The following is a 25562-nucleotide window of genomic DNA, read 5'->3' on the forward strand; positions in this document are numbered from 1 at the left end:
CATCATACTACTTGAGAGAGGCTCACCAAGGAGAAGAGGTCATTCTGTAATCCAAGTCGATCCACAGGGGGCAGAGAGAGGTCACGAATGCCTGGTAATAAACTTTCCAGCATGGCTGAGCTGTACTGTGTCCGATAAAATCCAACTGTTCCCAGGTTTAACTGAAAAGACACCCAAAGGGCATTATTAATTAAACAGCTGCCTTTGTTTTTTTAAAGCATCTTGAGCAGGTGTGAAAGTTGTTCTGGTTTTCGTTTATCTGAGCGAAAACAACAAAGCTCACATATACAGGCAGGGATGAAAATGAAACAATACACAAAGACAGAAATCGGTTGTCGGGGTGCCTGGGTGGCTCAGTCGGTTAACTGTCTGATTCCTGATTTCAGCTCAGGTTATGATCTCAGGGTTGGGACATTGAGCCCCACGTCAGGCTCCAAACTGAGCTTGATGGTAGGGAGGGAGAGAGTCACAGGGGCCAGTTTCTATCTACTCTCAGTGGACAGTTTTAAGTTTACAGAAAATACTTAGTATATGTAAGAGCGCATGGACAGTGGAATCTCTGAGGGAGATAAGCCTTGACACTCATCTATTCAGCCAGAGTCTCAACAGAACAATGCTCAGATCCTAGATTTTAAAGAATTATGTGGACTTAAAAGGTAATTTCATGTGATTTGTGGAGTGAGGTAATCACAGACTGTCATCATTCTCTACAGGCTATTTACCAACAGGCAAAAAAAATTTTTTTTTAAAAGATTTTATTTATTTATTTATTTGACAGAGAGAGAGATAGGCAGAGCAGCAGGCAGAGGGAGAGGGAGAAGCAGACTCCCCGCCGAGCAGCGAGCCTGAGGCGGGGCTCGAGACCAGGACCCTGGGATCCCGACCTGAGCCAAAGGCAGACACCCAACCAACCGAGCCACCCAGGCATCCCAAAAATATTTTTGATAATACTTATATATCAAATGCTTTAAAGGTAAAATAATAGCATAAGATATAAATATTTTACTATTTATATATAAGTATTTTTTTTTAAAAGATTTTATTTATTTATTTATTTGAGAGAGAGAGAGAGAGCACATGAGACGGGGGGGTCAGAGGGAGAAGCAGACTCCCTGCCGAGCAGGGAGCCCGATGCGGGACTCGATCCCGGGACTCCAGGATCATGACCTGAGCCGAAGGCAGTCGCTTAACCAACTGAGCCACCCAGGCACCCTATATATAAGTATTTTTTAAAATCACCTCACAATAATACAACTGCTGTTTTATTGGTCCCTTTAACTTTTACTGCAGTAATAATACCTTTATTTACTCAATTACAATCATTGCGTACATGTTTTTCTCATTTATAAGAAAAATTTCATATGGCTACATAATCTTCCCGATTAATTTCAAATGGTAATATAGTATTCCACTAAGTATATTTTAAAAATATGTATTAAAACAAAGGGAGAAATTTTTTTTTTTTTTTTTCCAGAAAAGCACAGAAGTCTGAGACAATGTATAATTCCTATTAGGAACCTATAGCTGGGAGAAAAGTGTAGTAGATACTTTCATTATGAATGGTACAGAATACAGGATAATGAAAAATCATCTTGACCAACTGTTATTTTTTGTGAAATGGTTTTCCAACACCAAGTTATAGGAATTTCACATTTCAGTGACACAGACTTATTATTATATGTCTGAGCTCACTTGATTATAGCTGTATATTTACAATGACAACACATCATCCAAGTTAACATCTCATTACAATGACAATGCAGTTTGAAGTTTCAAGACTACAAATCTAAAGTTAATGTGACTTTATACATAGTCTACTATTTTTTCCCCTTTGATCCTATCCTTTAAATATCTGCTTATCTACCACTTCCTTAATTGACATAAGGGAAGATATCTAGACCATATTAATTGAAAAACTGGCCCTCAATTTCACACAGGAAAGTTTAGTAATGCTTTTGTCTTTGCAAGTCCTAGTCTAAACTAAGGCAGAATTTAGAGCCAGCCATAAAGTGCATAAAGGGAGTGAGAGAAATCAATTAATTTCGGTCAGGTAAAAATGGCCAGGCCATTTCTAGACTTACCTTTACCCACTGGTCTGGTTTGACATTTTTCAAAACCACATTCATCTCTGGCTTGTCCATCAGAATTTTCAGTTTGGCATGGTTGGGATCTTCGCTAGTAGAGATTGTGATAGGAACCATCCACTGGGGACAGTCTTCTCCTTAAGCAAGAGAAGAAAGAATAGGAAACTTGAAAAATAATTTGTCACTGGAAGAAATAGAGGGTAAGGCGGAGAGAGAGGACAGGTGTCCTACACATGAGCTTGAGTCTAACTGTTAAGCCAACAGCTCATTTTCAATGGTACATAAATTCTTCCATAACCTGAATAATACTAGTACAAAGGAAGAGAGGATTTTTTTAACAAAATCACAATGGCTTAAAAAAGGAGAACAGTTTATTCAGTTGTAGTATCACAAATACAGTGATTTTAATTTGTCGTTTTCCCTTTACAGAGCCATAGAGACAGTAATGATTTTACTGTTAAAAGAAATTTCAAGTAGGTGAAAGCTCTCATATAGCATTTAAAAACATTCTAAGGTGCAGTCCTCAACAGGTATATATACTACTGCAACAATGAAGGGTTGATTTTTATTTCTGTGATAGACATGATACTCCCTGGAGCTGATGGATTCCATCACTAAAAAGTTATAGCTAAAAGTCCAAACTTTTGTAAGGCAGATAACATACTGTCTTTAGGTATCAGCAGAACAGACTTTGAATTAAGATACCAAACAGAAGAGAGTCACTGCCCAATGCATTAATCTAACTATTAATAAGTTATATAGCTTTATGCTATTAGCCTAAAGCACAAATCAGAATTTTCTCCTAATGCTGGGATAGTTCAGGTTTTAATACTGCCTATACTGGTCACGGAGTATTTGAAAAAACTGCAAAACCTGTCAGTCCTACCATGCAGACTGGTATGAGGCAGGAAACAGAAACTGTAATACTTTGGGATTTATTTTGGATAATAAACCTGTCATCTGACTTGTCAGCCATAGTTATCTAAAGAGTAATTCTAAATGCTAAGGAAGGTTAAGGATGGAAAGCTGCACCTCCTCACCCTAGTAGGGTGTACCATATTTTGGAGGGCGGAGCATGAAAAGGTATTGGTGATTCTGATATACACCTTCCCTGGGTGGCACAGTCGGTTAAGCGTCTGCCTTCCGCTCAGGTCATGATCCCAGGGTCCTGGGATCAAGCCCCGCATTGGGCTCCCTGTTCAGCAGGGAGCCTGCTTCTCCCTCTCCCTGCCTGCCTGTCTGCCTATTCATGAATGGTACAGAGTACAGGATAATCTTTACCAACTGTTATTTTTTGTGAAATGGTTTTCCAACACCAGTTATAGGAATTTCACATTTCAGTGACACACTTCTTATTATATGTCTGATCTCACTTGATTATAGCTGTATATTTATTTACAATGACAACACATCATCCAAGTTAACATCTCATTACAATGACAGTGCAGTTTAAAGTTGCAATTAATAAGAATCTCTCTCTCTGTCAAATAAATAAATAAAATCTTAAAAAAAAAATAAAGGAAGTGAGAAAGGTGCAGAGAAACACTTTTAATTTCCTGAGCAAAAGAATCAATGACCTGTAGAAATATTTGAAAAACCAGAGTTGAGTGGTGGTTAAAGGTATAAACTCATGTAATCCAACTATTTTGTTTGATTTCCTACTCTTTAACTCATTAGATAGGTGACCTTGGGCAACTTAACTAACCCAGCTATGCCTCAGCTCCCTCATTTGTAAAAAGGAAATACTATCTACCAAATGGGGCTGCTGAGACTATAAAATAAGGATCAGTTATACTGATTAGCATGGTAACTGGTACATAATAATGCTAAATAATTACTGGGCTTTATTTATTTACTTGTTTACTTACTTAGTATGCCCAATAATTAAAAAAAAAAAAAAATTAGCTACCCACACAAATGTGCACCAAGGCTTCTTTGAGGGATGAAGGCTAAAGCATTACTTCTTGGGTGTTCCTATCCTAATTCATTTCTTATAGCTTCCAATAACGACATGGAATTTCAAAAATCAAAGAATATCAAAACACTACAAATACCTCATGAATCTCCTTTTTTAATTTCCTAGATTTGTATTTTATTACCATTTCCTTGTTTTTATTTAATTCTATTAAAAGTATTACAATTACAAATAATTATTTCCTATTAATTGGAACACTTGACTCATATGGTATCCAAATTCATTTATCAGCTCCCACTTATAGCCACTTGCTTACCAACATATGGTCCACTGGCACAGAACTTCCTCTGGGACAACCTCAATAATCTGTCATCTTCTACCTAAAGAAGGAAAACAAAAGCTAAAATGGTAGTATTCACACTTTTTTTTTTTTTTTGGAGGGGGCAACACTTCTGTGACAAAGTAGAAGGTGAAACTAGTATGGCCAAGTGACCAAGTGACTCGTGAGAACCCGAAGTGCAACAGTGATGAAGATGATGATAGACAGAATGGGAGAAAAGGCATTGCTTCTCATTTAGGCCTCAAAATAACAATACTTTAAATAAAAGGCCATGTTCTATGTAATGAAGGGATATACATGCAGACAAGAACTTTAAAGTGTTACCATTTTCTCAAGGATACATAACGATAAATAATACTACAGCAAGCTGTTTTTATCTTTATAGAGGGAGGTTATATCTCCAGACTCTTCCACTTCTAGAAAGTGGCAACCTCAGATTAGCATGTTAGGAATTCAAATTTTTAGAATGACCAATAAACATGAAAAAGACCAATACACATGACAGAGGCACACACCTTGCTTCAAAGGCTGAGCTTTGCAATGAAACACAAAAAAAGTGGTGGGGGGAAAACTGCAAAACACTAAAAAGCCAGAAGCAACAAAGGCAAGTACATATTTAAAAAAAATACTTCAACAGTATGCGTTCATTTGTTTTACTTATCATTTGTTAATATGTCCTGGAACATTTTAAATAACGTTAAGATATAACAGATTTAGCATCACCCACATCAAATGTAAAATTAGGCCATGACCTTTATGGATAAACTGACTACACAAGACAGAATTGAAAAGCTGAAAGATCTGAGTAAAGCAGCAATGACCACTTTGATGCCACAAAGAACTTGCTAATGAACTTAAACACTGCATCCATCACTGATTAGTTATTTGTCAGAGATGTCGTCGAGAAAGTTGAAAGGTGACTTTTAAATTGATTCAGAAATAAAGCAAAAATGTTTACATTTAGGGAATATAAAGTGAGAAATAAATCATAATCAAGATATTATATGTTGGAGTGCTCTCCTTTTTTTAAAGGAATTAAGAGTCATAGATAGGCTTTTTATTTTTATTATAGTGTGAAATGGAGGATGAGTTTGGCTATGTGTGGACAAAAAACAACAAAACAAAGAAAGTAAGACTTTGAAAGTAGCTTGATGGAAAAGTTAATTTAGTCTCAGTAACACAGAGGAAGTCAGGTATTAGTATTCTGATACCTTAAAAATGTGTTCTGCTTGAAGAAAAAAATATGGCCTAATAGTCTGTTTTACATGTAATCACTAAAGTGTTGACAGTTTTTGAAGGAATGAAATCCCCAGGGGTGAAAAGAACAATCATCTTTGTAGCATGTCATTATTCTTAAAAACAGATAAAATGAAAACTCCTTGTTAGTCAATATAGAACGTCAATGTCAAGTTTGATCAGGCATCTCCTATTAACAGACCAGTTCAAAGTGGAGGAAGAAGAGTAGAAAGAAACAAAATGGTCATAATGGCCTAATAGAAGGTCACTAAGCTTCTAGATATCTTTTCCCACCAATAAGAAATGATTGATTGCATTCCCTAAACTACCTTTTCAAATGCTCAATCTAACTGAGAGGTCTTCAAATGTGTATACTTTATTATAAAATACAATCATGTTTAAGGGTAAGATGTGGCTCCAGAAGGTTAACCTGCAAGCACTGTAACAAATCAGTAAACTGGGGTGCATTTTGAGAGTACAAGGGCTAGGTTAAGTGTCACCTAGAATTCTTACCGTACAAAAACCCAAATTTACTAACTTAACTTAGAATGCCATATTGAGAAAATCTTTGCAAAACATACTTAGTTTTATGGACAGTGCAGAACCACAAGAGTGAACATACACCAAAAAAGAGCTATGAATCTTCCTCCCTAAAAATGAACAGTAATTAATTCTCTGTGCAGGTCAAAAAACCATGGCAAAGAAATAAAAGAACAATTCCATAATTTCATATAATTAAACTAAGTTAAGATAAACTTCTGGTATGCGTTGAAGGCTGATGTGTAACTCTCAGTGCTCTTGGGGGGACAACTCATTTTGAAGCATGCCTCTCTGAACGCAGCTAACAGTTCAACTAATAATAGTGCAATTCTAATCAAAATCACACTGCCACCCAACCAACATTAAAACTAATTTAAGGGACACCTGGCTGTCTCAGCTGGTAGAGCACACGACTCTCAGTCTCAGGGTTGTGGGTTCGAGACCCAAGTTGAGCACAGAGATTACTTAAAAATAAAATCTTTAAAAAAACCCCTAGTTTTAAAGAATACTGTAAATTGGTGTAGAATTTTAACAACTGCTATTTCTGCATCTATTGAAGTGATTATGTGGTTCTTCACCTGTATTCTGTTAATGTAGTGATTATGAATCAATATACTGTTGTTTGTTTGTTTGTTAAGATTTTATTTATTTGACAGAGAGACAGCCAGCCAGAGAGGAAACACAAACAGGGGGAGCGGGGGAGGGAGGAGCAGGCTTCCCAAAGAGCAGGGAGCCCGATGTGGGACTCGATCCCAGGACCCTGGGATCATGACCTGAGCCGAAGGCAGCCACCTCACCAACTGAGCCACCCAGGTGCCCCTGTTTTTTTAACTGTTAAACCAACTTTGCATTCCTGGAATAAACCCCACTTGTTCATTTTAGATTTATATCAAGGGGTGACTGGCTGGCTCAGTCAGAAGAGCAAGCAACTCTTGATCTCAGGGTCGTGAGTTCAAGCCCCACATGGGGTATGGAGATTACTTAAATAAGTAAATAAATAAATAAATAAACTTAAAAAAAAAAAGGAACATATCAAGTTTACAGTTTTCCTTGGGGACAGTAAAAGTAGACAACATTTTGTTTTCTGCTGTAAGTACGTATGATTTTAATGATGTGGGGGACAAACTATTCAGTATAGAGATAATAAATCACTGAGAAAACAATGCAAAGGCTGGCTTAAATGTTACCTAGAATACTTAAAGTACAGAAAAGCAAATTTGATAACACTGACTGAATTTCATTTAATACAGTAGCAGATGAACTGGAGGACTTTTTATAAGGTTACCTGTTCTGCTTCCACATAAATGAGGGGGAATCCCATTTGTTTGGTCCAGGTATTCATCACCGCTGCTATAGGTTTACCACTGGCATTTTCTAAACTTTCCCAGAGATCCTCTAGAAGATAAACACAAACAATGAAAATCTAAAATGTTGACATTTTTGTTTTCCTAAACAAACCAGAAATTTTACATAACTCCTGACACTACATTGCTAACCAATTTTTTGGTTCTTTCAGGTTCAGGAGACAAACAGGGGGTCAAATTAATGTCCCCTCGCCTCCCCATCAAATAAATTCTATTACAAAAACTGGTCTTTTAGTCTAAGATGTCCTTAATTGTTCCAATTTACTAAAAAAATCACAAATTATAGGGGTGCCTGGCTGGCTCAGTCGGTGGAGCATGCGACTCTTGATCTCGGAGTTGTGAGTTCGAGCCCCACGTTGGGCCTAGAGTTTACTTAAAAAGAAAATCACAAATTATAATAACCAAAAGATAAACAGGTGAGTTCAAACAAGAAGAAATAGAAACAAATAGAAACATATTCAAGATCACCCCTAAATAATCATCCACAAACTTATAACCATTATACCCATTTGATTAACAGAGGTTAAAAAATATTCAATGCTCTGAGGTTGAAGTAAAACTCACAGGGTCAAATAGCACTGGTGGTCAAGTAAACAAAAGAGCAATACAATGTGATACACACTAGAATTGGGACATGAACAGAGGAAAAGCCCTTCAAGAAAAATCCAAGAAAAGGGCGCCTGGGTGGCTCAGTTGGTTAAGCGACTGCCTTTGGCTCAGGTCATGATCCCGGGGTCCTGGGATCGAGTCCCACATCGGGCTCCCTGCTCGGCAGGGAGTCTGCTTCTCCCTCTGACCCTATCCCTTCTCATGCTGCTTCTCTCTCAAATAAATAAATAAAATATTAAAAAAAAAAAAAAGAAAAATCCAAGAAAAATAAAGGCTTCACAAGAGTTGGCTTTTGGTCTCCATCTTGAAGAGGAGTTGTTCATTAGGCTGACAAAGGGAAAAGGGCAATCCAGGTAGACAGAATAAATGGTCTATGTACAAAGAAGAAAGTGTAAGAAAAGACAGAAAATATCAGTAACAGCAAATTTTCAATAAGCTGAAGACAGAGGCCCAGGTGTGCGAGCACTGAGGCTGAGCTGCTAAGACTGTGGGGCTCTACTGTGGAGGGGAGTGAAGTATCTTGAGTGTTTTTAATTAGTAGGTGATGCAATCAGAGATTTGCTTTAGAAAGATAACCCTGGCAAGCCTCAGAGTGAGAGAGAAAACCAAAGAGAGTACTAAGCTGGTAGGCAACTGCAGAATTCAGGAGAGAGATCATAAAGGCACGAATTAAGGAAAGGGGAGTGAGGAGAGACAGAGGATCAAAACCATGGATGGTGACTGCACTGTGTCTGAACTACCAATTGTCTTTCATAACATAAGCAAACCAAGAAAAGGTCCATGGTAGGCCTCGCTGTGCAAAAGGTGGCCTATAAACCAGCCACTGGCTTCACCGGGAGCTTGTTAGGCAGATCCTCAGGTCTTAACCCAGACCTACTTAATTAGAAACATTTCCATAGACCCTGGGTCACTGTGTGTACATTATAGTTTAAGAACTATAAGGTTCTGGGGCACCTGGGCGGCTTAGTCGTTAAGTGTCTGCCTTGAGCTCGGGTCATGATCCCAGGGTTCTGGGATTGAGCCCCACATCGGGCTCCCTACTTGGCGGGAAGCCTGCTTCTCCCTCTCCCACTCCCCCTGCTTGTGTTCCCTCTCCCGCTGTGTCTGTCTCTGTCAAATAAATGAATAAAATCTTTAAAAAAAAGAAAAAAGAACTATAAGGTTCTTTCCTCATGTATTATATGTATGATGCTAAAGACTCAGAAAACTTACAGGAGCACATTCTCTGTAGTTCTGCTTTAAGGAACAGAATGCCTCTCTCTTTTATAAACTGAGGTGGAAATTTACAGCAGGGGGTGGGGGTAGGGTAGGAGGGGAGAGTGTCAGGGTTACATCATGTCCTGAACAGAGAGGCAGATATACTCTGTATTTTTAATTCACAGGTCACAAACCTCAGGAACAGCCCATGCCAGGCCTCTCTGAACTTTTGTCATTCTATTAGATACTAGTGACATTACATAAATCTTGCCTTTTTTTTTTAAGATTTTATTTATTTATTTATTTGACAGAGAGAGAGAGAGACAGTGAGAGAGGGAACACAAGCAGGGGGAGTGGGAGAGAGAGAAGCAGACTTCTTGCTGAGCAGGGAGCCCTATGTGGGGCTCGATCCCAGGACCCCAGGACCATGACCTGAGCCAAAGGTAGATGCCCAACCAACTGAGCTACCCAGGTGCCCCCACAAATCTTGCTTTTAAACTATTTTTGTTCACTGAAGAACTCAAAACTCCAACTCTGGCTCTTTTTCATCTTCAATCAACTCCTACCTTTATTCTTTCTTTTGACTCCCATACACAATAAATCATAGACCACTATACACTCTTAAACCACGAAAACTCTTAAACCTTCACTGAAACTCACTGCAGTAGTTCCACAAGTTCAGTAAAAGATGGTTAATTTGTAGCAATTTTAATGGCCATTGGTCAATTTAGGCCAATAAAACCAATGAGTCACCAAAAAGAGCAAGTTCTGGTAAGGTAAACCAAACTCTTCAGACTCTCTGAGGTGGCAGGACACTGAGCTACAGAGAGCAGAGTTCTGGAGGGGGACAAGAAGGATAACGGGTTCTGATTCATGTTGATCTATGACTTAACACATGGCACCAAACAGGTCAACTTTATTTCCTATCTATCACACGGAAGGTTAAGCATTTGGAAAAAAGTAAATGTCCCGCTCTGGATAGAGTGCCAACACCTTCTCTTCACTGCTATCTCAAGCTATTAAAGATTACCTGTGGCAGCATTCTTTTGTTGGAACTTGGTTAAATACATGTTCATTCCTTTCTTAAAGTCCTGAGAAAACACAATTTTTAAAATCCAGGAGATTAAGACCTTGGAATTTATAGTGTATTTGCATATTAGTACTCAAAAGCTAATTTACTCAAATTAGCTGAGTGTTGGACTTACTGAAAAACATCTATCCCTCTAATGTCTACTGTCTTTTATTTAAGAATGCATACTCTTTGCCTTCTGCATTTGCTTTTAAGTTTTATACCAGCCTCCCACACATCCCCCAAACACATTTACACATCATTCATCTAAGAGACCACAAGAGTCAATATAAAAAGAAAAGAAGATAAGCCGGATCAGGGTAATATCCTCCTAGAGTCTAGAAAAATTACTTAGGAACTTAATCTAGATAAAAGTAGACACTTTTTTTCCATGCAAAACACTATGATTTCATCATAAAAGGATGGAAGATTTTTTTTTTTAATTGCTTTTTTACCTTATCCCCAATGTAGTCATGGAGCATTCGGATGACAGATGCACCTTTGCTATATGATATAGCGTCAAATATCTCATCAACTTCAGCAGGATGGCCCACACTGACCTGGCAGACAGTGTGATTCAGGGTTATGACAGGAAGCAGACACCCTGTAATACTAAATTACATAAAAAGCTTTCTAGAAAAACCCTCCTAACTCATAAGATACTTTTCTGCCTTTAGTTCACTCATAAATGCATATTAATGATCCTTAAAAAGACTGTAGTAACTAACACTAATAAAGCGGAGTATATAACATGATCCCCACCATCTCTGTGGGTCTTGGCTCGGCTTTGCTGGGAGGCAAATCACCATGGATCATTTTATTGGGGAATTGGGAGACGGAGGAAGGGAGAGATGAGAAACATTGGATTTCTTGCAACTAACTGTAACAGCTTATAATTACATAGGACTTTGGATAAATATGTCAAGGTAGACTATAAGTTCTTTGGAGGCAAAATCTGTTCATATAAACTAGTCAAAATAAGGATAGGCTAAGTCAAGAGAAATAAAATTTTATATATATTTTAGACAATGACAACAATAAAAGAATACGTTCAGAATTTTCTTTGCAACAACGGAATCATAATGTTCCCTTGTGCATACTGCCCAACAGGCATGGTTCTCCCATACTGTTCAATAAAAATGTATTTAGTGAATGCTTATGGGTATATATAGCACTTGCCTCTACAAAGATAAAATTCTTATACTGTCTACCTTAAAAAGAAACATAATTAGTACTTACTCTTGTGAGATTTTCAAGACTGAAAATATGAGCTATAAAAACAAGTGAATTGCCCATGCAATTTTCTTTTCTTTTCAGGCTCCTAAGTATCTCTATAACAAATTACTTATTTCATTAGAAATGAGAGCAAAGGCCAATAGTTGAAAAGTATGGCTCACTTCAATAGGATGGCTGTTATCTAAAGCATCAAGTTCCTGGGCACGAGTGTAATCAGCAGATACAAACTGAGTCCAGATATCATACTCTGGGAAGCAGTGGTCTACACACAAATATTCAATCCATGATGCAAAGCCTTCATTTAACCAAAGATGAGTCCACCACTCCTAAAAACAAAAGAAAGAAATGTGTAAAGAAAACAAAGTATTTATCATTCCACTAATTTGAAAAACTCACATGTCCCTTCCATTATACTCTACAACTTACAACTTATTAAGCCAAAATTCAGTAAAAAACATTCAGTAAATAACTCACGTCTCTAAACAAAAAAGATGCTTAAAAGAGATGCTAAAAGAAGGCCAACTGGTGATTTTGGCATTAGGCCTGAGGGACATTTCAAAACATAGCTAAGTAACTTTTTATTACCAAAGCTAGATAAAAATGGAAGGAAAAAGGGAGGGAGGGAGGGGAGAAAGCCCTCATATGGAAAAGGGGAAGAGGGCAGATAAATGTAGGCAAGAGCCTATATTGTCAGGTAAAATTTAGTTTAATAAATCAGAAAGCTACCAGGACCAAATAAGGAAAACTGGGAAGGATTTCCATAATGACTGACTGACGAGTTAAACTTTCTAGATAAACAGAAAAGCAGTACCGCTCATATAAAATTAGGTAAAATTAACAGAAGTATCATGGCAGTAAGTAGTTCAGTAATGAACGGTGTTTAAGTATTTATGGAATATAAAATTCTCACCTGCTAATAAGAATTAACAGTAGAATGGACAAAGAATACAAATGAGTCACAGATAAAACCAACTTTTAAAAAAAGTCAACTTTTTAGAAAGAGATTTTAATCTAAGTTTCATTAAAGTTGATTAAATCTCTTACAAAAAGAAAGCAATATAAGAATCCAAGATAAATGCTAAAGGACTAATGCAATGGTGAAAAGCAAAAAGGCATTTATTTAAAATTCTGAAAAGATAAAATATTTTCAATATTAAGTGATGAAAGGCTATCTAAGTGCTTTGTGCACTTAACTAGTAGCTTCCACAAAGATAAGCTGGTACAGAGCTAGTTATTCACCAACCTATCATGAGCCCTTAAATTTCAGTTAAAGAAACAATTGACATCTAATAACTAGAACAGTTGCTCAAATCCAGTAAAAAGTTGCTTAAAAGCTATATGAGAATGTGCACATTACCCCTACTAAAATTTATTGCTGGTAGTTTAAAAATAAAATCATAAAAAATGAAGACTGCTCAAAGCTAACAAATATTGTTTGGTAGCAACAAACTTGCTACATTAGGAGAAGAAAATATTTCTGTACATATTTGAATACAGGTACCAGCATACTTAATTCCACATGAAATTATATTTCAAAACTTTTTCTCACCCCTAAGTAAAATTTTAAACACCCAAAGCAAAAGGAAATGGTTTAATTTCAAGGGCTGGCTTTCTTTAAAAGCTGTCTCAGACACGTAATAGTTGCTAAATGTCTTACTTTCTTGCTTATTCCTATGCCATATGGACTCAACTAACATCCAAGTCAGGTTCTGCTCTTTGGCAGCCTAAAATGCTATCAGGGAATTTGGCTGGCTCCAGAATCTCCAGTTCTTTCTTTGCAGAGGTACTTCTAGTTCATTCATTAAACTCTGTGCTCCCAAACTTGAACACAGCTAGCCGACATAGATAGTACTTATTTGGAGTAAGAGGGAAAGGTCAAGACTTAAGAACAGAGATCATTCACTGCAAACGCTGCAAAATTTACTGCAAACATAATAAATAATAATTTCAATGGGACAGCTGGAAATTTTAATATACTTTACAGTTACTCCCTAGTTTCATTTCTATCCAATTTCAACTTAACATTTTAGGCAATGAGAAAACTGACTCCTAAAAACATTTCAACCTAACTGATCATGTTGTTATTTATCAGGTTACTTTTCAGCTACTAAACTACATAATAAATATGCTCAAGAAACTATAGTTAGCCTGTAATCTCTGTACCTAAGAGGAATCTCTTTCTCTCACTCAAATTAGTATTATGACTTTGCCATTTGCAGGCAAATTCTACAACAGTTTAGGAAGTATTTTGTGTTGAATAAAGACTATCCACATACTCTTGATTGACACAGAGATTCTGATAAACACTGTTCAAAGTGGATGTTCTAAAATAAAGATTTTCGATCATTCATTTATTTTTTAGTACTATGTTCCAGTCAAACCTGAAATACTATGTAGCCAAAATAATATGCAGTAGGATGAAGATAAATATATTTGAGCACTTAAAAATATTAAATACCATAGTAACAAGATTTCCAAACCATTGATGGGCGAGTTCATGTCCCACAACCAGAGCAACCCACTGGCGTGATGAAGAACAGGAATTTTTTGGATCAATAAGCAATGCAGTCTCCCTGTGTTAAAAAAAAAATTTTTTTTAAACAATGTAAGTATTGCAATAAAAGGCATGCACAAATGGGGGAGGGAGATTCAAATGGTAAATAAGACGGTCAAGTTAGGCTTTAGAGATGTCAAGAAAACATTTCCCCAGAGGTACAGAACAGAAAAAGTTCTGGGAAGATTAAAGACTATTCCAACAGAATTCATACAACAGCAGATCAAAGGTGTGACACAAGTTTAAACATCAGTTTGTAACAGGACAGATGCCTTAAGTTTTAAAAAACTTTGTCTAAGGGATTAGGGATTATTGTGCTAGACAGAGAGAGTAAACAGTCCTCCCATTAAAAGAAGGGGAGTGGCAAGTGGGGGGAACATGCATTCCACAGTCCCAAAAAGAACACTGAGCAGGCTGTCCAAAACTTAACTCATCAAAGAAGGCGGGGCAAAAACCTGTTTACAGACCCTGCTTTAAAAACTATACAACCCACATGTCTGTATTGTGGTGACAGATATGTAAAAACTTGGCTAGAAAACATTAAAGCAGAGACAGTTCTTCAAGCTGGAAAAATAACTATGAAACTCCTGGGAGGAAGAGAAGGCACCAAAATGAGAAAGTCAGCCAAAAATAGATCTAAAAATGTTACTAATGCCAGATGCTCACTTTAAAATCTTACAATCTCAGATAGTAGCACCAGAGGGTGTTCATCTGCATTCTTAAAATGTGCGCAGAAGTTGGGGAGGTAGGAAAATTTACAGCAGATCATAAAGCAGAAGCTACTCAACTGGTGATTAGGAGTGAAGCTCTTATGAAATCAGTGATTGAAAAGATAAGGCAGGGTAATGCATCATTAACATACCTATAAGTAACAAGGCCCCAGTTCTCCATGGCACCTTCATAAAATAAACATAAACATTTATTGATATATGTACATACTTCTTCCTCAAAATCACAAAATTTAAAAAAGTTATTACAATTCAGCAATAAAATGAAATTTACTTTACCAGCTGCAAAGTCTGCAATAGCAATGAGATCAATTTTAGGTAGAGGATAAGGAACATTGAAGTAGTCCTTATAAAAAGGCAGGGTTTTAGCAGCAACCTACAAAAGTATAAACAAAAGAACCATCTGATAAATATTTTATTGTAATTCATATAGAAATCCACAAAGGAATCCTGTTGCAAGCCAAAGCTTCTCAAGTTACTAGAAACCAACCCCGGGGAACCCTACCTCCAAAAGTCTTTGGCTTTTGTTAATGTTGGCCAAACTTTAATCCATCTATAATATATTGGTATGAAAAATATACTACATCTTTTCCCACCCATTCTGTGGATAAATAAATTCCACTCTAATATTCTCTTAATCATTGTCTTGTAAAATGCTAAGGTAACACCAAGGTTGGTAGTTTCAAAATTCTATTAAAAATAAAACCAAAGTACACAAATTTCAGACTAAATTATAAATAATTGTACTAATAATTGATCAGAAATGTAAATTCCCCAACCTGGAGTTATGGACTGTTGGAACAATCCTCTTCAAGTACATTTACCTCTAACGCAAATTTTCCTTGCTCTGCTTTGCCAACAGGGGTGTAAACACGGACACACACACCATCTTTTGACCTTGTTTCTACAAAGTCATATTCACCCACAACAAATGCCACCAGATATGTAGACATGACAGGTGTGCGGGCAAACTTCACTTCCACTACATTTTCATCATCAGGGTATGGTTTCCGATCAATTACATTCTTAAAAAAAGAGAGAGAAAAAAATTTAAACAGATTTACATTAAATACCTTAAAGCAAATACTAGCCAAAAACTCTGCTGCTTCTCCTTCCCCCTTCCAGCACTGCTTACTTATCTATCCCAATTCATCCACCGCTTTTATGCTGTCAAAATCTTTCCTATTAAGAAGGAAACACTAAGAAGTTGGGGGCTAAAGTGTTAAAACTCCCAAGGATCTATGAGAGAAAAGAAGCAACTTTTCTTGAATACCTATTATATGCCAGGCACTGGGATGTTTTAAGTAAGACCTCAATACTTTTCAAGTGAAATAAAGATAAAAGGCAATAATTATTAATGAAGGGTAATTGTGAAATCTGCATTTCAAAGGGTACAGATATCTAAATTTAGAGCATTCTCTATACCAAGGCTGGCTCTAAGCAAATTTGTGGAGGAATTTCCACTTGACCTACAGAGTTCCTAATTTCTCTTTGTTGTCCACCCCCCCCCCCTTCTTCCTATTCAGGAGCTCTACTTTCACAAGATCTATTCTTTCTTCCAAGGAAGACTTATTCAAGAACAGACCTGATAAATTCATTCATACTAAACTGTAAAATAATATTTCGGTTTAATATATTAGCCTCCTTTTTAGGAATATTTGAGAAGAGAATGGCATTCTATGGAATTCTCTGCACCATAAGGAGGCAAAAGCCAGGTATTTTCAGGTACAGTAGGCTTTTCCAAATTCCCCAGATTCATATTACAGGCTATCGGGTACTTCTGTCTTAAATAGTATATTTCAAGTGGTAAATGCTTACTCTATTTATGAAAGAGATAATGACATCAGTGAAGAGAGCATATTCTAAGAAACCCAAATACACTTCATTACATGCCTATATCTTTTGGCATTTAATAAGAAAGTCAGATTTTTTTTCAGGCAGTATTTATTAAACTTATCACTTTTTCAGTTTTCCAAATTAAAGTTTATAAGAAATTTCTTCCATGAGGAAGGAAACTCCAAATAAGGAAATTTAAAAAAAGAGGGCTTACTGGAAATAAAGAAAATGAACATCTGTGCTCCTGTTATGTATCAAGCACCGTGCTAAGTGGTTTCATGCTACTGCATCTAACCAGAAAACTAAGTATTATAAACGCTTATTCAAATTTTAAATATAACTTACAAACACATACATACCATGTTTGATAAAGCTACTCTGTCTTTAGGAACAACCAATGAGATATCAAAAGTTGCTTTGATGGCAGGCTCATCCCAGCAAGGAAAAGCCCTCCGGGCATCAGTAGCCTTAAAAAAAGAATATGAAATATAAATATTACTGAATTAACCTAACCGACTATTTCATGAAGTAACCGTCATCATCTTCTTTCTATCATCCATTCCTTCACTTGTTTAAATATTTACTTTCTACTCCATGCCAGGCAACACACTAGGGAATGACTACAGAGAAAACATGGGGCTTATTATCCCTGCCACATCAACAACGCAAAAACAAACAAAAACAAGCAATCATCCAGGAATTAGGTCTGCTACAGATCTTAACAATATACAGTATTAGAATAATTTAGAATGATACATATTTTTAAAAATATTTTTATTTATTAGAGAAAGAGCGAGAGAGAGAGAGAGAGCATGAGCAGGAGGAGCAGAGGGAGAGGTAAAAGCAGTCTCTCCACTGGGCAGGGAGCCGGATGCGAGGTTCAATACCAGGACCCTGGGATCATGATCTGAGCTGAAGGCAGACGCTTAATCGACTGGGTCACCCAGGCGTCGCAGGTCATCCATTTAATGGCATTTCCATTTACTACACATAAAACTGTCACCACTTGACTTACTTAACAAGACCTCATTTTTTTCTTCAAAAATAAAGAGTAAACTTGTTTGTTTTTTAAGAAAGAGCAAACTTGTTAAAGCAAAATAAAGTTTAGCGGTTCAGTAGAATACCAGTTATAAAAGAAACTTTAATAAAACAGAATGAAGTAAAAAAAATAGAACCAATTACAAGATTCTGTATCATGAAAAGAAGGAATAAATTATAGAGAGGTAGAGGAAGCACATACTTCTGGAAAAGTTTCTCCAAGGAAAATGTCAGATGGCTAATTGCACTCTCAAAGAAGTTAAATAAATGATGAATTCATTCAAAGAATAAATAAGACATCTGAAAAGTAAGCAGAGTACAAGGAAAGAAAAGATAGCACAGAAAAATTGAAATTAGGAGCAGCAGCGGTAGAGAAATGAATTTATACTAGAAGAAATTAAATGAGTAACATGGATAATAAGGTTTAAAGTTTCTTTTTTTTTTTTTAAAGATTTTATTTATTTATTTGACAGAGAGAGACAGCGAGAGAGGGAACACAAGCAGGGGGTGTGGGAGAGGGAGAAGCAGGCTTCCCGCTGAGCAGAGAGCCCGATGTGGGGCTCGATCCCAGGACCCTGGGATCATGACCTGAGCCGAAGGCAGACGCTTAATGACTGAGCCACCCAGGCGCCCCAGGTTTAAAAGTTTCTTTAAAAAAGTTTCTAAAATATCAAAAGGACAGAGTGATGAAAGCCATCAAAACTTCATCTGAGGGATAGAGGTTAGACATAAACTTATTATGAGAGAGCAGAGCACAAACCACAGTGAAAATGTAGTATGTAATAGGAGAAAACTTGGCTACACTGAAGATCTGAATCTGAACATCAATAGGGTTCACCAATTACTATGTAAAAGTTAATAAAAAGTGAACACCTGGTAAAAATTTTTAATTTTTAAGTACAAAGAAATAATTTAACAAGCAATCAAGAAGAAAACAAAGCAAAACAAAACAATATGTTACTCTACAAGGGAAAAAACGATACTCCAGTCTGATTCTTCCCCTTGACAAAATGAGATATGAAAGACTGTGGAACAACATTTATATACCTTTGAAAGAGAAAAATTGTAAGCCAACTGTATATATCACTCTTATAGTTGAAAAGTTGGGTTTGTTATTCATTGTAGCAAGGGAAAACTCATAGTAAGGGGAACCTTGGGGTGTGTAAGAAAGAAGCTATTATATGTATATTCCGGATTTGGCAGGGTGAATTGGGGTAAGGATTTAGATTCACTCTCAATTGAGTGGGGTCAAAAAGTGGAGGCGATTCTGTGGGTGTGCATCTCAACAAATCTTACCTGTAGAGAGGGCAGCCTAGAGCAAGACTAAAACCGTAATTGATAAAGATGTCGCTCATTTTAACTAAGAGAGGGAGTTGTTCCTTATTTCATGGGTAGCACAGTGACCTTGCTTTTGTCTGTCCTTAGATGAAATTATGAAGCACCCTTGTTTTTTTTTCACTTTATCATGGTCTCAGAGGAACCTTGTCTGAGGTTGGTGCTCTATGATGCTGTTTACGTCAAAAAGAACAGCATGGACTAGCTGGGAGTGCTGGTGCAACTTCTGAATGTCAGGGGCTGCTCTTCTTCTTTCTCTTTTTCTTTTTTCCCCAACAAATCTATTATACACCCAGTAAAACTGGTCATGTATTAAGGCAAATGAAAGGCTTTCAGTTGTGCAAAGACTCTGGAAGTATACTACCCACATACCCTCCCTTAAAAAAATTTTATTTGGGGGCGACTGGGTGGCTCAGTCGTTAAGCGGCTGTCTTTGGCTCAGGTCGTGATCCCAGGCTCCTGGGATGGAGCCCTACATGGGGCTCCTTGCTCAGTGGGAAGCCTGCTTCTCCCTCTCTCACTCCCCCTGCTTGTGTTCCCTGTCTCGCTGTCTCTGTCAAAATAAATAAATAAAATCTTAAAAAAAATTTTTTTTTTATTTGGAGACATACTCCAGGCAACCATTCCAGGATGCAGAAGTGCACAAAGGGCTAAAGATAAGCATTGAAATAATGGAAACACAGAATTAAGCCTAAATAGCTATGGCAAATTTTTTTAAAGATTTTATTCATTTGTTTGAGAGAGAGAGAGAGAAAGCGAGGGGAGGAGCAGAGGGAGAGGAACAAGCAGACTCCATGCTCAGCATGGAGCCTGATGCAGGGCTCGATCCCACGACCCCGAGATTATGACCTGAGCCGAAATCAAGAGTCGGATGTCAAACTGACTGAGCCACCCAAGCGCCCCAATCCAAAACTTTAGGTATGCAAAACAAACAATACAGAGATACAGGCAGAAACATAAAAATAGATAGGATCAATTGTTTCATTATCCATACTGAAATGTACAGGAATAAATTTAATTAGATTTAATACTTAAAAGTACCACTAGCAAATTCAAAACAAGCTATGTAACTTGCATATACTTGATAAATAAAAATCAAAGTGCAGATAATATAGTAAGATAAACATATAGCAAGGACATGTCAAAGAATAAAAGGAATGCTATACAACAACATTACTATTAATTTGGTAGGAAAAGCCACAGGTGTCAAATACTAAGAGTATAATTTTAATTAAGAAAGGTACACAGTGAGGCACTTGCTTGGGTTCTCTCTCTCGCTGTGTCTCTCTCTGTCAAATAAATAAAAATCTTTAAAATTAAAAAAACAAGAAGAAAGGTACATAGTATAAAAGCAATTCAGGTATTGAAATTTTGTTACATATATGCATGTATACAGATGTATATGTATATACACATACATGCATATATTATTTTGTTACATATACACATACACATTTATATAAACATATGTAACAGAATTTCAATACCTGAATTGCTTTTATACTATGTACCTTTTTTTTTTTTTTTAAAGATTTTATTTATTTATTCATGAGAGACAGAGAGAGAGAGAGGCAGAGGGAAAAGCAGGCTCCCAAGGAGCAGGGAGCCCGATGTGGGACTCGATCCCAGGACCCTGGGATCATGACCTGAGCCGAAGGCAGACGCTTAACCATCTGAGCCACCCAGGTGCCCTATACTATGTACCTTTTTAAATTAAAATTGTCTTCTTAGTATTTGATTCCTGTGGCTTTTCCTATGAAATAGTAATGCTGGTGTGTGTGTTGTGTGTGTGTATCCATTTTCCAGCCCACATCTCTAATTCTCTCCCTCTATAATGGAGATAACTGGCTTAATATAAAATAAAGATTCCAAAATCATGAACATAATTATGGCCAAAGGGACCCAGCCTGAAATAATCATGCAAATAATGGAACACAACTTTGTCAGAATATCTACTTAAGATAACAACATTTTAGAGAAGAACACCATACCTCAAACTGTGTGACAGCAGCATAGCGCACCTCTCCAGAAGGGGTAGTATATTTACTTCTGTAGAAACCTTTCATTTTGTCATTTAGCTCTCCAACAAAATCTATTTTTAAGGTTCCTGTACCTGTGATTGAAGATGAATGAAAACCACTTTAATATAGACATTAAGTACAAGTTATCAAAAATATATCCTTAAGATGCTGAGTTGACTATTTACAATGTTCAGATCATTCTTTCCTTTCTCAAACACTTCTCCTGGCAATGGGGAGAATACAGTATTTACTAAAATAAATGGCAAACTAATCCTAAAGTAAACCTTAACATCATGTTTAGGGTGACTGTTTAGAAAGTTTTTTTAACTTTATTAACTTAATCTCTAATCACCAATACGTAAAGATAAAAACAGGAAAGGAAATGAACATTTATTACTAAATGTATGACATGCTACTGTGCATGGTGCTTTAAAAATATTTAGAAACTTGGGGGCGCCTGGGTGGCTCAGTCGTTAAGCATCTGCCTTGGGCTCAGGTCATGATCCTGGAGTCCTGGGACCGAGCCCCACATCGGGCTCCCTGCTCAGCGGGAAGCCTGCTTCTCCCTCTCCCACTCCCCCTGCTGTGTTCCCTCTCTAGCTGTGTCTCTGTCAAATAAATAAATAAAATTAAAAAAAAAAATTTAGAAACTTGGAAGTAGATATAGTCTCCATTTTTTCAGATGAGAAAACTGAGGCTGAAAAGTTAAATAATTTGCTTGAGGTCACACGATTAGTAAGTAGCAAGAATGAGATAAAAAATTTAGGCCTGTTTAATCCAAAATTCATCTTCTCTGCCAATGATGCCATATAAATTGGTCCATTTAGAGGACTTCATGCCAATTACTCCATCTTTAAGACAAAACCCTGTCTGTTCAATCCAAATGGAACACTGATTCTATACTTTTGAAAGGAACTATATAGGCAAGATCAATGATTTGGCTGGCAAAAGGGCATTAAAAACTCTTACAGTCACCTCAATCATTTGAAATGATAATATTAAAGAAATACATTTACTCAATAATTACTAAATGCAAATAAAAACGCAACATGAATATATATTCTATTGTTGTATGGGGGCAAAACCAAATTAGACAAAATGGGTACCTTCTTTCATAACAAAGATTATAATTAATACCTATTAGTCATCTACTAAATTCAGATGCATGACAAAACAATAATCCCATTCTACATTTTACAAATTAAATCCCCCCAAAAAACCAACCAGAAAAATGCTGACTTCTAATTGATCCTTTTAAAGTGCCTATTTATAACAAGATCTAGAACATGGGGATCTAACAAATCAAAGACATGGTATGACTATAAAATAATTAGGCAACCATTCTAAAACTTTTATATCCTGATGTTTTAAACTGTCATTTTGGAATGCCACAGAGCAATGACACTGACATTGTTCAGATGTTAACTCTCCCTCTTTTTTGACATATCCTTTTGGATGCTCTCAGTCAGATCTTCACCTTCCAAAATGGAACTGACTTTTTTGAAAAGGTCCAAAAGTCATTTAGAGTCCAAATCTACAGAAAAAGTGAATGACAAACTGCATACTGTTTCTAGACAAAACGCTGCTGTCTATTAAGTATGTCAATTATGTAATAATACTCATTTTCATATGTGCTTCAAACTCATTCTGAAAGTAATTTCAAGAGAAAATTTCAGACCTCTGCAGCGAAGTCATCATCATTAAAAAAAGTGCCACTTTTTTTTTTTTTAATGTGCCCAATGTAGGGCCTGAACTCACAACCCCGAGATCAAGAGTCCCATGCTCTACTGACTGAGCCAGCCAGACACCCGAAAGTGCCATATTCTTAATGTAATCATGCTGGGGGCAGGGGGGGGATTGAAGCTCATCTGAATAAGTGTTTGTGAATCTTATTTTTTTAAAAATCAGACATTCTGTCTGAAGGGGACAATGAATGCTTTCTTAAAGAGAATGATAGATTACTGGAACAGTAAATAAGAATACAATAAAAGAATGTGAAAGAATTCTAAATGACTGATACTAAAGAATTTAACTATAATATACAATTTCTCCCTATTTTCTTTAGGAATTCACTAATCTTTAAAAAAGCAGATATATTCACATTAATAAAGTTTACAAGGACTTATCTAGTAGATTGCAAAACCCCACGACCTTTAAAAAGAAGTGTTTGATGGAATTTTATGTTGTAATTCCTTTTTTTTTTTTTAAAGATTTTATTTATTTATTTGACAGAGAGAGACACAGCAAGAGCAGGAACACAAGCAGGGGGAGTGGGAGAGGGAGAAGCAGGTCTCCCGCAGAGCAGGGAGCCCGATGTGGGACTCGATCCCAGGATCCTGGGATCATGACCTGAGCCGAAGGCAGACTCTTTTTTTTCTTTTTTAAAGATTTTATTTATTTATTTGACAGAGAGATAGACAGAAGAGCACAAGCAGAGGGAGTGGCAGAGGGAGAGGGAGAAGCAGGCTCTGCACTGAGCAGGGAACCCGATGTGGGACTCGATCCCAGGACCCTGAGATCATGACCTGAGCCGAAGGCAGACGCTTAACCATCTGAGCCACCCAGGCGCCCCTGAAGGCAGACTCTTAACGACTGAGCCACCCAGGCGCCCCCTGTTGTAATTCCATAAATGGAATTGGCCAGTCTGTTTTCACTAGTCAACTAACATGTTAAGATTTCTTTTATATAACTCATATTCCATGGGAAATCTACTTCTGCCTTTTCCTATTTGGAATAAAATGATTTAAAACTCATAACTAAATAAGAAAGGCTGCTTACACTTTTACTCGGTTTTAAATCTCCAAGGCCATCAAACCATAATAAGATACTGATAGTGGCCACTTTCAAAAAAGTGGCATACTAAACAAAATACAAAGTATTGGAAAAGGTTATTACCTGAAATTCAAACAAAACACAAGTTAAAGTTTTTTACAAATCACTAATAAATTTAACTAGTGTTATTATTTACAGTACTAATTACAAAATATTTACTATTAATATAGTAGAATTATAGGGCAAAAACAGGAGGAAAAAAACTTAATAAATGTCAACTTATCAAATTTACATCATACTAAAGAACTGATTGCCAGATTGTCTAATTTTATACCTGTTTGCCCACATAATTTACATTGCTTCCTCACATTAGACACCTTATCCACTGTATGCAATATTTATCTGCTTGGGATGATAAACCTTTTAAAACATACAATAAGCCCATTTATAAATTAAACAACTGGAAAACTGCAACTTCCACCAAAAACCTTATTTCTTGGGGCGCCTGGGTGGCTCAGTCGGTTAAGCGTCTGCCTTCGGCTTACGTCATGATCCCAGGGTCCTGGGATCGAGCCCCGCATCGGGTTGAGCAGGGAGCCTGCTTCTCCTCCCTCTGCCTGCCTGTCTACTTGTGATCTGTCAAATAAATAAATAAAATCTTTAAAACAAACTAACAAAAAACACCTTATTTCTTTAAAGCTTAGGAGAGTATAATTGCTGTAAAACCTGAAGTAGATCTTGAAATAATTCAATAAAAATTTAATGAGCCTACTAAATGCCAAAAAATTAAAGACAGATTAATTTGTATAAAAAGGGAGTAAAGGTCTCTGCCTTTGTGTCACCATTTCCTGTGACCCTGTTTTTCACTCTTAGAAATGTCAATATCACCTAGTGTTTCTCTAAATAAACACCACTCTGCAAGATCCTTAACAAATGATTCTGAAGTTGTTGTCAGCTTACAATGATCATGGTAATTTAACCATTACTCTAGAATGTGCCAACTTCGGAAAAGAAAATGTGTTGCTTAGCTATGAAATAGTTGGCATGACTGTTAAGTCTGGTGAGGCTAAACACAAAGGTTACTAATGTCCTTTCAATATATGCTCCCTATTCCCTTACCAGAAGATAGAATGCTTGTACAGCCTACTAAAACTTGAAAAAATAAGGATGTCATTTTTAAAGCGAAGAATGACTGGGTTATTGTGTTCCAGAGAATCTTGGGAAAATGTGAAAGCCAATGATTTTCAGACATATTTACAGATGCTCAATAACCAATATTAGTCTCATCTCAAATAGGATAATTTCTTTTTTAAAAAAAGATTTTATTTATTTATTTGAGAGAGATCAAGTGAGTGGGTGAGCACAAGAAAAGGGAGGAGCAGAGGGAGAGGGACAAGACGACTCCATACTGAGCATGGAGCCCAACTGAGGGCTCCATTTCACGACCCCAAAATCATGACCTGAGCAGAAATCAAAAGCCCAACAGACTGCGCCACCCAGGTGCCCCTCAAATAATTTCTAATTCTAATATTTATATCAGTTACTTATTTATACTGTTGTATTAACTAAAAATCTCCCAAACTCTGTCAAATTATAGTATACGAAAGGTCATAACCTTCTCTGATCTTAGAAATGACTTCACAATTTACCATGTCTGCTGTAAATAGTTCTCATCAAGAATGACAAAG

General features: G+C 36.7%; 1 protein-coding gene across 2 annotated transcripts in view; it reads right to left on the reverse strand.

The window, feature by feature from the left end:
* Positions 1-25562, reverse strand: part of NPEPPS (aminopeptidase puromycin sensitive) — a 94599-nt gene that overhangs the window by 15228 nt on the left and 53809 nt on the right. Inside the window, exons 1-14 of one of the 2 annotated variants that reach the window (XM_035026977.1) lie at positions 23881-24086; positions 21073-21194; positions 17068-17175; positions 15697-15897; positions 15152-15248; positions 15007-15040; positions 14049-14163; positions 11752-11916; positions 10810-10914; positions 10316-10376; positions 7401-7510; positions 4316-4379; positions 2082-2221; positions 27-161 (exon numbers count right to left, since the gene is read on the reverse strand). In XM_035026977.1, coding sequence (XP_034882868.1) covers positions 27-161; positions 2082-2221; positions 4316-4379; positions 7401-7510; positions 10316-10376; positions 10810-10914; positions 11752-11916; positions 14049-14163; positions 15007-15040; positions 15152-15248; positions 15697-15897; positions 17068-17175; positions 21073-21147 — 1410 coding nt within the window. In that variant the 5' untranslated portion in view covers positions 21148-21194; positions 23881-24086. Of the gene's footprint in view, positions 1-26; positions 162-2081; positions 2222-4315; positions 4380-7400; positions 7511-10315; positions 10377-10809; positions 10915-11751; positions 11917-14048; positions 14164-15006; positions 15041-15151; positions 15249-15696; positions 15898-17067; positions 17176-21072; positions 21195-23880; positions 24087-25562 lie in introns of those variants that run through there. The other variant, XM_035026976.1, reaches the window with a different exon arrangement.

Source organism: Mirounga leonina, unplaced genomic scaffold (genome assembly GCF_011800145.1).
Source record: "Mirounga leonina isolate KUSES-001 unplaced genomic scaffold, KU_Mleo_1.0 Mir_200, whole genome shotgun sequence".
NCBI classification, from domain to species: Eukaryota; Metazoa; Chordata; class Mammalia; order Carnivora; family Phocidae; genus Mirounga; species Mirounga leonina.